Source organism: Canis lupus, chromosome 8 (genome assembly GCF_011100685.1).
Source record: "Canis lupus familiaris isolate Mischka breed German Shepherd chromosome 8, alternate assembly UU_Cfam_GSD_1.0, whole genome shotgun sequence".
NCBI classification, from domain to species: domain Eukaryota; kingdom Metazoa; phylum Chordata; class Mammalia; order Carnivora; family Canidae; genus Canis; species Canis lupus.
Window position 1 is genome coordinate 32,308,275 of NC_049229.1, and position 14,747 is coordinate 32,323,021.

The following is a 14,747-nucleotide window of genomic DNA, read 5'->3' on the forward strand; positions in this document are numbered from 1 at the left end:
AATTTCCCCTGCTTTTAATGTTTTGTCTCTGCTCTAGATTTTTGCTTTGTGGTTATCATGAACTTTACATAGAACAACTCATAGATAAAATAGTCCTTCTGCTGATAACAATTAATCTTCATTTGCCTATGAAGAATCCATCCTTTAACTTTTTTCCTTTTATATTTTTGATGTCACAAATTATCTCTTTTTATGCTGTGATTTTGTTACCACATTGTAGTAGCTGTAGTTATTTTTTACGTCTGCTATAGGTATTTTTAATGTCTTTGCCTTTAACCTTTCTACTCTAATTGAGAATTTATTTTTTTTATAATTGAGAGTTTAATGTACTATTATAAAGAGTTACAGCTTCTAATTCTATCACTTTTATCAGAGTTTTATGTACTTCTGTCTTTTCATTTTAGCTTGAAGATCTCCTTTCAACACTTCTTATAAGGCAGGTCTGGGGTGGTGAACTCCCTCAGCTCCTGTGTGTCTGGGAAGCCTTTAATTCTCCATATCTGAAGCATAACTTTGCTGGGTAGAATATTCTTGGCTGGCTGTTTTTATCTGAGAAATTGAATAGCCTGATGGGGATTCCTTTGTAGGTTACTGTCTTCCCCCTCCCCCAGCTGCCTTTAAAATTTTATCATTGACTCTTAATAATTTTTTAAAAGATGTATTTATTCACAAGAGACACAGAGAGAGGCAAAGACATAGGCAGAGGGAGAATCAGGCTCCCCAGGGGGAACCTGATGTGGGACTCAATACCAAGACCCCAGGATCAGGACCAGAACCAAAGGCAAGACACTCAACCACTGAGCCACCCAGGTGCCCTGACTCTTAATAGTTTAAATGTAATGTGTCTTAAAGAAGATCTTGCATGGAGAATAATAAGGTGTTCTGTTAGCTTCATGGACTTTGTATATCCAGTTCTTTCCTCAAGTTTTAGAAGTTCTCAGGAATTATTTCTTTAAATATGCTTTCTGCCCTTTTCTCCCTCTCTTCTCCTTCTAGAAAATCCATTATTCTTATGTTGGCTTTTCTAATGAAGGTGGCTAGCTCTTGTAGTGTGTCTTCACTTCTTAAATCTTACTTCTCTCTTCTGTTCCACATGAATCATTTCTATATTCTAGTCTTCCAGCTTGCCAATTCTCTCTCCCATCTGATCTGCTGTATTTCCAGTGCATTCTAGTGCATTCTTCATGTCATTTATTGAGTTCTTCAGACCCAGAACTTGTTTGGTTCTTTTTTAGAATTTTATTGCCTTGGGTAAAGTATTCCTTCTGCTTGTTCATTTTATTTCTGAGGTCATTGTATTGCCTTTCTGAGTTTTCTTGTATCTCATTAAATTTCTTCATAACAGCTGTTTTCAATTCTTTATCAATAGAATGTCCATGAAATATTCATGCAGTATTCCATGTCTTTGGATTCAGTTGCTGGAAAACTGTCATTTTCTTTTTGTGATACTGTATTACTGTGATTTTTTTCATGGTGTTTGATTAAAAGTGCCTCTGTCCTCACATTTGAAGTAGGGAACACCCTATTTAGGCAAGTTTCTGTTTACTTTGATTCTAACAGTTCAGCAGGTTGGTAGTTAGGGGCCTTTCTTTTATCTTCCAGAAGGTGGTGCTATAGCACAAATTTTTGGTTTCTCTTATTGGGTAGAGGTAGGGGCTGACTTTTCACTGAGGTTGGGAGTGGGCTCCAAGGGAAAAGGAGTGAGGAGATGCAGCAGATTTGGGGGAGGTGTGTACTTCGCTCTTGGGGCTTTGATGTACCCACAGTCTGGTAGTGGGATCCTCAATTTGGGGCGGGAGGTGGAGGTGGTCCCAGAAGTCCATGGACCAGAACCCTGGGGCAGACAACAGGAGACACTTCCCTGAAGTTCTCTTTGCCTACTTCCCTTCCCCCATTCACTGCAGTCTTTCCTCCAAGATGGCAATGAATCCTTCCATTTATGGAACATACATAGAGCAGACACCACCACCCCACACTCACCTCCTTCACCCTCCACCTCCTTTGTCAGAAAAGGTCACACTATCCCCCTACCCACTGGCCACTGCCTTTGCCACCTCTGGCTCCCCAGCAACCCACCTTCACTGCCTCCTCTGGGATACAGTGCACCCAATTTCAGGGGCATAGATGTATGGATTTCAGGTGATCTGGATGCTGTGCAGCTGTGCTCTTTTTTTGTTACAGATGTCTGGTTGTAAATCCAAGAGGCTAGAAAAAAAGGAATGATCCATGCCACTGGGAGACTGATGTCACTCTTTCTTTCCATTCTCTTTTTAGAACAAAGGAACCTTACCGGGAAGATTAGCAGAAGACCCAGTCATGTCTCATTGGCCAGAGCTCAGTCACTGGCAAGAGGGCTTATCCTAATCAGAATTTATCCCTGGGTCATGTGAGCAATAGCTGGCTCTGTCACCAAGAAAGAGGAATCACTGACACAGGCATCCAAGAGTGTTTGTCCTGCCATTATATCAGGCTGTCTTTACCTTCCATCCTTGAGGATATTTATGAAGAGATACTGGCCACAACTTGTTAGCCTAACATTTGTAAAAATTTTGTATGTTTAGTAAAAATTCCTTTTTTCCCCCCTACCTTCTATATACTTCCCAGGTAATGATTACATATAAAGCACTAATACAAAAGAGGCAAAAGCATTGCACAAATAGAACTGAAGAACACATACTAGATTCCTGGAATCTCCCAGGGGCAAAGCGGGGATGGGGTGGGTAAAAGAATCTCTGAGGAAAGGGCCCAGGCATCAGGTTCTTTTTCTTTAAAGCTCCCAAGATGAATATAATGCATATCCAATGATAAATCATTCATACATTTTAGCACTTTCATGTTATCAGAATAATTGCATATTTTATCCTTCTGATTATTAGCTTTAAATAGAAAATGAAAATTCATCACTTTCTTCTGTCTGCCCATACTGGATATTTTAAAGAGATTCTGGAATCCCTTCATTTTGAACATAATCTTAGCATGCTTTTTCTGTTCTATGGTATGTTCTCCAGGAAAAGGCAGCAAAATGGAAAAACCCTGATGGCCACATGGATGGGCTCACTACAAATGGCGTCCTCGTGATGCATCCCCGAGGGGGCTTCACTGAGGAGTCCCAGCCTGGGATCTGGCGTGAGATCTCTGTCTGTGGAGACGTGTACACCTTGCGAGAAACAAGGTCGGCCCAGCAAAGAGGAAAGCTGGTGAGTGGTCTTCACTTTGGAAAATGCACCACACTACAAAAGCCTAGCTCAAGGATTATCATTTTTCTTCCCTAAAATCCAGAACTTTTGTGCAGGTACAGTGCTATGGACCATTGGCCCAGGAAAATGAGAATTCCATAAGCCCCTGAAAATGCTAGGGAGATGGGCTTATTTCCTGCCATGGTGAAGCTTTTCCCATAGTAGAAGAAAATGACCTTTTTGCTCCTTACTACCTTAATAGCAAATCTTTTATTATATGCTTCACTACAAAATTCCACTTAAATTCATTTTAAGGACAACCTTATTTTTAGCGTAAAACTTTAGTAATTTGGAAAAATGCTGAGCCATCTAAGACTAATTAGTAAAAATTATGGATTACAGAATTATTTACTAGACTTTCTGGAACTAAAAGATAATTAAGTTAGCTTTTTTTCCTTGAATTCATAGTAAGAAATTAATATATAATTCCATATATAATTCACCAAAATCATAAAATTCTTTATTTGAAATCATTCATAGAGGGCATTGACTTGGCATGTTAATATTTTCCTATAAATATCCCTGCTTATTCCAAATGGCCTAAAGCAGTTGGCTTTTAAACTCTTTCTTTTGTGGAGAATAATTATAAGCCCTTAAATGGGAAATTTGGGGTGTCTAACCTTGCCATACCTGTGTAGCACAGCGCCAGAAGTTTCTGAGTAAACTTTCAACTCCAGTGCTTTTAATTAATCAGTAGATAGAAGCTAGAATAAGAACGAACGAATGTTTTCTTCAGAACCCGCCTAGAAAAGCATAAGAGTAATCTAGCATTTTTCAGCAAGATGATAACCAGCTATAACTGAGATGGAGAAAGAAGATGGAGGTTGGGTAGGGGGGCGGAGGGGATTCATACTAACCTGGTTTGCTAGACTCTACTCGATGTTTGTTTGTAGGGAACTATTATTTTTATTTGTATTTCACACCATTACTGAGCTACAAGTACAGCTTCTGCATTTTACAATAAAGCCCAATATTAGAGCACCCTGGCCAAGTAAACATGAGAAATGTTTTCTAAGAAAGACCAGAGAAAACACAATAACTTCTGTTTAAACATTTTTCAAGAGACTGTAAATAGGGAACAGAATGTGAAAGCAGTTTTTTCCAAACAACTTTGTTTCTGATCATTGGATAACTTTATACAAAACTGCCCTAGTTTGGCTGACTTGGTGATCTGTCATTATGATGGCAAGAGTAGAAGTCAGTATAAATGGTTGCTGGGTACAGGCGTGTTAACATTTCAGAGACCTCGGCTAATGAGATCTGAGCAGCTTTGTCAGGGAAGTGGAATCGTGCCCATTTTATGGATGAGGAAGGTACAGCATAGAGAGGTTAAATATTGTCCAGGGCCCCAGAATTCAAAGGTGGCAGCAGATGGGATTAAAACACCGTCCTCCCCGACTAAAAGTCTGGATTCTGAGCTGCCAGTGGGTATCATCTTGTGAGGAGCAGCACCTGGCCCTCACCTGGGATGGTTTACACCAGAACATTCGCTGGAATGCACAAAGGGCTTGTCTGTCTCCAAGGGCACATTTATAGAATGAGTTTCTTGCCTCTGCTCAGTGATTGTACAGTGACCCAGCTCAGGCAGCCGTGTGTGCCAGAGAAGGGGGCAGTGCTCCTAAGAAGAACTCCAAAAATAGCCTGTATTCATGGGCTGTATTAAATCTCAACTAATTTTGAAGTTAGTCCCTGTAAGAGACCCTTAGATCTGCCCAGAATTGTGCTGTACTGTTCGTTTGTGTACAACTGGCCTGGCCTACAGCAAAGGTTTCTGAGTTCCCATCAGTCTGATTTTGCACTATGGGAGACACTGAGGGTGTGAGAGGACCTAGCTTCCCTGCAACACCCCTTGTTAGCCAGGAGAAGTTTGTCAGGTGAACACCTGGGGATTCTTTGAGCTTATGTTTTCATTAATGGCTCTAGTTCTATACATGTGGCTGGTAGCATTGATGTAAATTGTCTGGAGATGAGATTAGGAAACGGTCTCTGGCAGTACTCTACGTTTGCAACACACAAATGTGGAGAATAAAGTAGAAGATAGAAGGTTTTATATTAATAATATACCTTGGCATTTAATGTGAATCTACGTACTGATATGTTAACAACTGCCATGGTTTCTTATCACAGCAGTCTTTGTCCATGATCAACATAATTAATTAAACGTGGGGGAAATGTCCTTTCAGGAGCTGAACCCCCTGAATAAATAGGCGAATAGACTTTGAATTATATCCTATTCCTTTATCTAGTTGGTAACATTTATAATTCTGCTCTTAGGTGTGAGTGTACTAGAGACCTTTCTATTCCACTAGATCTATACTAGATCTATAGATATAATGTATCAAATTATATTTGGGGGTATTTAATTAAACTATATTGGCCCTGTAAAATTTAGTGTGAGTTAAGTTAATTTTAGGAGCTCTAAACATAACCATAGTGTTACATACTATGGTACTAGTTACATATTAGTTACATACTAGGCTCTACTAAGTGCTTCATATTAAGGCACCCAAGCATTGCTCAAAGCTACCCAATGAGATCAGCCATTTTACAATCACTTTTTCTACTAATATTTGGTGCTTTTAAAGAAGGGGCTGCTTTCTCATTGAAGGCAAACTTTCGAAGTGGCACCAAGTGAGACTTGAATGTTGAGTGGGAGTGCCAGGCCACAACGTGGACCTGGGGTGGGGCATGCAGCGCTGTGCTGCAGAATTCTAGGCAGAGGTCGCTCACACACAGGCCAGTGGACAATCCAGCCAAGCGCGTGCAAGGACCCCATCTCAGACCAGAGCAGCCCTCTTCACTGTAAGAAAGATCTGTGGCCTCATGGTCAATGACCTTTTAAGTGTGTTAAGTTTGGGTGTGATCCTGAGGGCAGTGGAGAGCCAGCAAAGACCTTTGAGCCAGAGAATGACGAAATTTCTCTTTGGCCCATACCTCTGCTGCCCCTCACAAGTTCGCCCCCTCCCACCTCCCCTAGCCTTGCAGGGATGTGGCCCAGTTCTGTCCCCGGGCCTCTCTGCCCTCCTGAGACCCTGCCTGAGCAGTGTCATCCACTCCTGGGGCTTCAGCCTGATGCTGCTAAGTCCCAAACGTGCTTCTCTAAGCCAGATCTGCAGTCGTGTGGCTCCTGTGCACAACCGTGGCCCACCCTCTGCAGGACCCTTGGATTCCACACATCTGAAACTGAACCACCTGTCATTTCCCCCCAAATCTGCCATTTCTCCTATATTCCTGGTCTCTGGAAAGCTGCCTCTTATGCAGACAAAGCCAGAGACATTGATCTGTCTTCCTCAGATCAGGAGCAAGTCCTCAACATTTCTTAGCTGTCTTGGCTGTTGCCGCTGGTAGTCACTGCCTGCAGTGTACCCACCCTCTGCCTGGAGAAAGAACTCCCACGGTCTCCCCCACCTCCAGTCTTAAACTCATCCAATCCATCCTCCACACTTCTGAAGTGACCTTTTAGAAAGGCAAATCTGTTCTTTTATAGCTGCTTAAAACTCTGCATTGATTCCCTCTGGGCACGGGAGGCCAGCCAGGACGCCAGCCTGAGGCTCCCGTCCAGCTGGTGGGTGGCCTGTGGAACTCCTGCTGCTCCCTCTACGTGCATGCTGTTTGGCCTTTGCATCCATCCCTCTTTCTGAAGTGTCTTCTCTTCCACCCCCCAGTTCCTGATAACTTTCTCAAATCCCTATTTAAGGAAAAGCCTTCTTAGAAAGCATTTCTGATCTTCTACCATCAAAGTAATAGTAGCAAACATTTGCATAAGTGCCCACTGCATGCCAGACATGGTTCTGAGAACTTTATTAGCATTCCTCATCCCCTTGTCCAGTTTTACAGAAGAGGAAACAGAGGCACAGGCAGCTGAAGTAATGGCCCCAGGTTAGAGCTAGTGTGTGACAGAACCAGGGTGCACAGCAAGGCCACAGGCTGCATAGTCCATGCTCTTGACCCCGGTGGTGATACGGCCTCCTGTGATGATATTAGCTAACACTTTACTGACCTTCACTGGCTCCTGGCTCTGGCACGTTTGCTTCCCACTATGAAAAAAAAAGACGTCTCTTCAGTGTGGGTCGAGCAGCTTTATTCCCTCCAGGCCTTAAAGTACACCTGGCACATGGAGGCAGGGGTTGGATTCCCACGTGACATGTCTTAGAGCTTCTCATCAGCTGTCTTGTAAGCAGTTGGTGCCTAGTGTGCTATCCTTATAAAAGTGAAGGCTTTTTCTGATTGAGTTATTTCGCTTAGCATAATACCCTCCAGTTCCATCCACATAGATGTGAATGATAAGATTTCATCCTTTCTGATGGCTGAGCAATATTCCATTTTCTCAGTCTGTTCATCTGTCGATAGACATCTTGGCTCTTTCCAGTTTGGCTGTTGTGGACATTGCTGCTGTAAACATTGGGGTGCAGATGCCTCTTTGGATCACTACATTTGTATCTTTGGGGTAAATACCTAGTAGTGCAATTGCTGGGAAGAAACCAGAGAGGAAGACCAACCATGAGAGACTCTTAATCCTAGGAAACAAACTGAGGGTTGCTGGAGGGGAGATGGGTGGGGGATGGGTCACTGGGTGATGGGCATTAAGGAGGGCAAGTGATGTGATGAGCACTGGCTATTATTTGCAACTGATGAATCACCGAACTCTACCTCTGAAACTAAAGATGTTCTATATGTTGGCTAACTGAATTCAAATTTTTTTAAAAAAATAAAAGCTACTGGGGGGATCGCTGGGTGGCTCAGTGGTTTGGCCCCTGCCTTTGGCCCAGGGCCCGATCCTGGAGTCCTGGGATTGAGTCCCGGCGTCAGGCTCCCGGCATGGAGCCTGCTTCTTCCTCCTCCTGTGTCTCTGCCGCTCTCTCTCTATATATATCATTCATAAATAAATAAATTAAATAAATAAATAAATAATAGATAGACAGATAGATCTTTAAAAAAAAAAAAAAAGAAAAGAAAAGAAAGCTAATGGCGAACGCTTCTGCTCCAAACGTAGAAATGCAGGACAAACAATAGAGTGCGTGAAGCTAAGGATCACCAGGCATCATTTGGGCCGCTCTGCTGCAGTAATTATGGCAGTGTCCCCCAGCGACCTGGGTCGGCTCTGGTCACAAGGAGCCTGGGCTGGTGGGACGCGTCCTGTCCGTTAGGAGATCAAGGAGCAATAGTGTTACTTACAGAAGACAACTGAAAAATCTTAAGATTTGTGAAGTTGGTGCAAAATAACCCCTAGAGTCATTGTCCACGTAAAGCCAGGTGAATCTGTGCTTAGGGCTTTGGGAGTATGGCATGTCCAGATCCTACCCAGTGTTCCGCGAGGACACCAGCAGGACGGGGATGTGGGGGGCAGGCGGGTGCCTGGAGCCCTTCGGGGAGGCAGGGGGGTGAGCTGCCCGCCCGTGTTCGCTTGAAAGAGGATTTGTATTTTGAGAGAAAAGAACCCCAGAGTGATGTACAAAGCCTGCCTGTCTGTCCCCACGCGCCGCAGGTGGAGAGCGAGACCAACGTGCTGCAGGACGGCTCCCTCATCGACCTGTGCGGGGCCACGCTGCTCTGGAGGACGGCCGACGGCCTCTTCCACACGCCCACGCAGAAGCACATCGAGGCGCTGCGGCAGGAGATCAACGCGGCGCGGCCGCAGTGCCCCGTGGGCCTCAACACCCTGGCCTTCCCCAGCATCAGCAGGAAGGAGGTGGTGGAGGAGAAGCAGCCCTGGGCCTACCTGAGCTGCGGCCACGTGCACGGCTACCACAACTGGGGCCACCGCAGCGACGCGGAGGCCAACGAGCGGGAGTGCCCCATGTGCAGGACTGTGGGCCCCTACGTGCCGCTCTGGCTGGGCTGCGAGGCGGGCTTCTACGTGGACGCGGGCCCGCCCACGCACGCCTTCACCCCGTGCGGACACGTGTGCTCCGAGAAGTCGGCCAAGTACTGGGCGCAGATCCCGCTGCCGCACGGGACACACGCCTTCCACGCCGCCTGCCCCTTCTGCGCCACGCAGCTCGGCGGGGAGCACAACTGCATCAGGCTCATCTTCCAGGGCCCGGTGGACTGACCGGGCCCTCGGCGACTGGGTGAACGAGTTACTGTGAAGCTTTTTTGCCACTAACTCTAGATTTTACCTTTTTTATGATGCTGTTTAGTAAGGGGAGGGGGGCCTGAGGCTGGGGGCCGGGGGGTGGGGGGCAGAGGAGGTGGGCGCGGCCAGACCCGGGGGGGCGGGGGCCTCGGAGCGGCGTGTCACCTGCGGGGCGTGTCACCTGCGGGGCGGCGGGGGCGCCGGGGGCGGCGGGGAGCCCCGCAGAGCTTCGTGACCGTGGCGTTTCAGGAGCCGCGCTTCGAGTGTCACCCTGGCTTCTGAAACCGTGTTTTTGTTGTTTTTGGTTTTTTCCTTTGTTAACTTGGACATGACCTTGAATCCCAGTTCACGAATGTGGAAGAAAGAAGGTGTCGGTGCCCAGAAATAGCTGCCCCGCGCCCGGCTGCGGCGGTAAAGGGGGGGGGGGGGGGGGGCTGGGCGGGAGACCGCGGGCGCAGCGGGTCCTTCTGAGGCCCTGCGTGGTCAGATTTTTCTTTTCTGGGCAAAGAAGATGCCTACGCTGCCCTGTGCTTTGGTTTTGTTTGCTTTGGTGGAATTCAATGACTTTATCCACAAGAGTCATCAAATACCTTGGCATCTCATAGAAATCTCCGCGACCTTTCAGTCCGCCTTTCCCTAACGTCCGTGTAAGATGGTCCCGTCCCCGACACCCCTCGTCCACGGCCAGCGCTGTGGGGTTGATTAAAATGCAGCAACCCCCATTCATTAACCGAGGGTGATGATTGCAGCGGTCAACGGGGGCCTGGTTACCCAGGTACCAGAACATCAGGTTTATTTACGTATTGGATTGTTTAAGGCTTACTATTAAAAAGAAGATTTTACTCTGTAAAACCACTTGTTGGGTTTCTTCCTTAAGAAGGCCAAAATTCTGGGAGCCTGAAAGCTAACAGCTCACCACGAAGCAGTCGTTCTGGTTCACTCCCTCACTGCCATCTGTCACCCTCTCCCGCAGCTTACAGAGCCCTGAAGTTTCGAAAATGTTTGCAAATCAAACTAAATTTAAATGTGATCATTAGATATACACAACACCAAGTGGTACATCTGCAGAGATAATTTGAAATTCCTGATTTCAAGAGAGCAAATGAGTGTTTACTGAGGAATAATTAAATCAGAATTTCATATGAGCACCAACCATCCTTCTGTTAGTTCCTATTCATTTTGAATCATTCTCAGATGCTCATTCTCCGCCCTCGGTACCTAGAGTGTCGCTGCTCCCAGAAGGTAAAGACTCCTTAGGACAGGAGAGCGCCACAGCTGGCCTGCATGAAGTAGATCCCTGCCACACGGAGCAAGTATTTATTTAAACTAACATCCTCTGAAGTTGACCATTACAGATCCATGCTACATTTTAACCTTTGTTAGGGGTATGGAATTTATAGGATTCTCACATACTGTACTCATACTTGAATGTCTTTCCATGTTTTGCCTACTGGCAAATACGTTGCCCTATTTTCAGTTGTTCTAACACATTTTGAATGTCTCTTTTCCTGAAAGTGATTAGATTACCCTTGATCGCTGCTACTTAATTTGACCTAACACCTAAAAAGTTCAGCTTCTCAGTTAACAAAAAAAAACAAAAAAAAACAAAACAAACTTTACTTTTCAAAGGAGATGATCGTTGAAAAGGAGACATTTTTGTTTTGGTAATTTTTAAATGATGTGGAAATCCAACAATAGTCCTCTTATTGATCACTTACTCTATTCTTTAGGTAATTTCGTTTTCTTTTTGTCTGCAGGTAATGTAAGTCATAATGTATCAAATGCCTTTTTATGCAGCCTCTGTCTCCAAGGATTAGCTTTCACTCAATCGTGCAAAGGAGGCAATAGTCCCTTTTCTTGCTGTATGGCTAGGTGGGTTGAGGAGTCTTGATACCCTAAAAGTATCTTGTACGGTCAGTGGCCTTGCATCTAGAAGGGCTGGATTTTCCCTATCAGAGACATTTCTGGAAAGTTATGATCTGTCATGTTCCACTTCAAGGACTATAATACTTCAGGGTCTAGCAGTTTTACGTGCAACACATGCCCCAAAATAAAATGCCAATGTGAAACTTTTTTTTTTTTTTTTTTACTTTCAGTAAAGTGAGATGGCTAAGTCAAAGTTAAACTTGGGGTAATAAATTCTAAGCTCTTGGAAGGAGTAACAGGCGAACTACCCTGTGTCTGCATCACATCTTTGATGTCCAAGTGAGGTCCTAAGGACCAGCAGAGAGGTGGCAAGTCTGCACAAAGGCAGCCATGCTCCTCTTGTTCCCTTCTAGTAAGATCTGCTTAGAATTTGGAGTAATGAGTTGTTTTCTCCAGAGGTGAGAGCAGTTCAGTTTGTGAGAATAAAGAACTCTGGCTCAATGAAGTAATACAGTTCAGAAAAAGTAATTGCTCAGAGGTTACTTCTGTTTTTGTCTTGCTTGCTACCAGATTGGGGTCAGGGTGGGGGGTCCCTCTCCCCCAGGTATATATATATATAGGAAACTGCTGACAATTATCCTGATCTTGGCCTGACCAAAATGCCTTTTGTGAATAGATCACCAGAAGTAAAACCCCAATGATGTATTTCCATAGTTAATTTTTTTCAATTGTCAGTATACTATTTAAAAAAAAAATGGATGGGATACAACTCAATATTTTTCTAGTCTGGAATTTTTTTATTAATAATCGGTGCTGTCGGGTCATGCATGCTGCAGCTCAATGTTTCCCTTATTTGGTTTCACTTTTTGCAAAAAGGGCTACAGTTCACACTGCAGAGTAAGTATTAAACTTTCTGGTCCCCCCCCCAACTGTGGCCCAAAAGAATTAAAATCTTTTAATATAAATAGCATATTTATCATTCCTCAATAGTTAATTATAGAGTTTGGTACCTTTGTGCCTCAGGGAAGCCACGTGATATAACTGGTTATAGAATTTCAGGGTTAGGGTTTAAAGAAAGGAGAAAGCCATTGGGAAAATGGGCTCCATTAAGGAGACTAATGAATCTGGATGCAGAAATATGCCAGGAACTGGCATACACATGATTGTAATAGAATTTATTTCCAGTATCAATAGGGAAATCTTAAGTTATTGCATATACTGTATTAGGAAAGTTGAGAACTCTTCATAAAGCTTCAATTGCTTTATTTTTGCTTACATAAAACTCAAACCCCTGGTTTTTGGAGCTCAGTATTGTTATTTGGGCACTTTTGAAAGTTAAAGGGAGCATGTTTTCTTCTTTTCTCATAGGTTACAGAATTGTTACCTGCAGTTCTATGATTTTGATCAACTTTTTAAAAGCCATTCTGTGCTTTGGATTGGTGTGAAAGGATGTATGATCGATCATAGCAGTCTTCGTCCTGGCTACAAGCTAGTTATCTTCAGGCAGTTTTGTCTTGTAACAGTGGAATTTCTGATAGGCAAACCACAGAACCTTGATTTTAAGCCAGATCCAGCTCCATTCCCTTGGCAGGCGATCTTCTATCCCCATAGTTTAGCCTTCATGGGCTGAGGGTATGAAGTTCCTCCTCCAGTGCTGGAAATAGAGCATAGCTCTGTTATCGTTTCTTTATGACCCAAAGGCCAACGAGACAGCTCCAGGATTTTTTTTTAGAAGAACGTGTAAGCATTACTAAAGTAGTAAAAAAATAAAAAAAATAAAAATAAAAGGTTCAGTGTTTCTTTTCAGTGAAACTTATATCTTCTCAAGTTTTTGCCCTCATGAAAAAGCCCTAGAGGAAGATAGGAAAAAGCAAATATTTTTCCAGTTCTACTTAACCATTTCTAAACAAAAATACACTTGATGAAAGGGAAATTATTTCTTCTTAGCTGAGATGACAGATTGTTTCTCTGTATTAAATAGTCTAGAAGTTAAGGAGTGGTCATATTTACCATGTATAGTGTTACAAGCAGTTAAATTTTATGGATATATTTGTAAAGCTGTTCTTTTATATTTCATGTCAAATTGAAAAGTTTATTTCTTCACTATTGTACCTGTGGAAATACAAGCCATTTTACAGGAAAAAAATCTTCAAAAATTATTAAATGGATCTCAGTATGTTTCTGAGTTGTTGTCTTCAGACTCTGTGGCTGTCTGGGGTTCATCAGGACATTTAATACAAAGTTGATACAAAAGTAGACTTGATTTTTGCATTTCTCAAACTTCCAAGTTGATCCCAAATACTTGAGCTTACTGTATGCTGTTCCACACAATACATATTTAAATCTGATTTTGAAAACCCTGTTAATTTTTTTTATTAAAGAATTCCATTGGTGCTTAAATCTAACTTCCAGGAGAATTTAACAAGACTCATAGAATAGATTTTCTTCATGCTGATTTTAGTCATATGGCTTCTTTAGCAGCAATCTTCATTCACTTTTAACAACACAAGGATTATGGGTAAGCCTTCAAGCCTTAAACTTTCACAAGAATATAGATATATTTGATGGCTTCTCACCACTGATATTTAAGGAGACTTAATATTTTTGAGGGAAATGGATTTTTCATTTCCCAGAAGAAAATACACATTTACATGGGCTTTTATTTCAGGAGTTAAAGTTGATAAAGTATTGGAACACTTAAGATTCCATGTAAAGTAAGATGGGTTTTAGAAAACCCTAGCCACTTATGATTGTGAGATACATCCCATTTGATAAGGATGCCAAGAGTATTCAATGAGAAAAGAACAGTGTTTTCAACAAATGGAACTGAGCTAACTAGCCAAATACAAAAGAATGATGTTATATCCCTACCTCACACAGTACACCAAAATTAACTCAAAATGGATCAGAGTGCTGATGCTATAGAATTCTTAGAAGAAAATAGTAAACCTTTGTGACCTTGGATCAATCAGTGATTTCTTAAATATGCCAAAAACACAAAAATAAATTGGGCTTTAAATTTTTAAATGTTTTCTTCCCCCCCCCCCATATTCATCTGTCAAAGTAAAAAGACAAACCATAAAATAGAATTTCAAAATCATAGAGTCGTATCCAGAATATGTGAAGAACTCATAACAACAATAAGAAGAACCCAGCTAAAAAATGGGAAGATATCTACTCAAATCTTTGGACCAAAGAGGATCTAGAAATAACTAATAAGCACATAAAGAAGATTCCCATCCCCAGGCATCAGAGAATTGCAAGTTAAAGCAAGTAGGTACCACTTATATATACCCACTATGTTGGCTAAAATAAGACAGTAACAAGTGTTGACAATGTGCTGGAAAACTGAAACCCTCATACACTGTGCAGAGGATTGTAAGATAGTACATACAACCACTTTGGAATAATATGGCAGTTCCTCATAAGGTAAAATATACAATTGCCATTTGACTCCTAGATATGTACCAAAGAGAACTGAAAACACGTTCACACACAAACTTACACATGAATGTTTATAGCATCATTATTCATAGTAGTAAGTGTAAACAACCCAAAAGTCCATCTGA

At 42.9% G+C, this 14,747-nt stretch overlaps 1 protein-coding gene across 2 annotated transcripts in view; it reads left to right on the plus strand.

The window, feature by feature from the left end:
• Positions 1-9,396, plus strand: part of PELI2 (pellino E3 ubiquitin protein ligase family member 2) — a 177,402-nt gene extending 168,006 nt beyond the window's left edge. For both annotated transcript variants that reach the window (XM_038544799.1, XM_038544801.1), the window contains 2 exons: positions 3,009-3,197; positions 8,722-9,396. In XM_038544799.1, coding sequence (XP_038400727.1) covers positions 3,009-3,197; positions 8,722-9,288 — 756 coding nt within the window. In that variant the 3' untranslated portion in view covers positions 9,289-9,396. The remainder of the gene's footprint in view (positions 1-3,008; positions 3,198-8,721) is intronic.
• Positions 9,397-14,747: the final 5,351 nt, after the last annotated feature.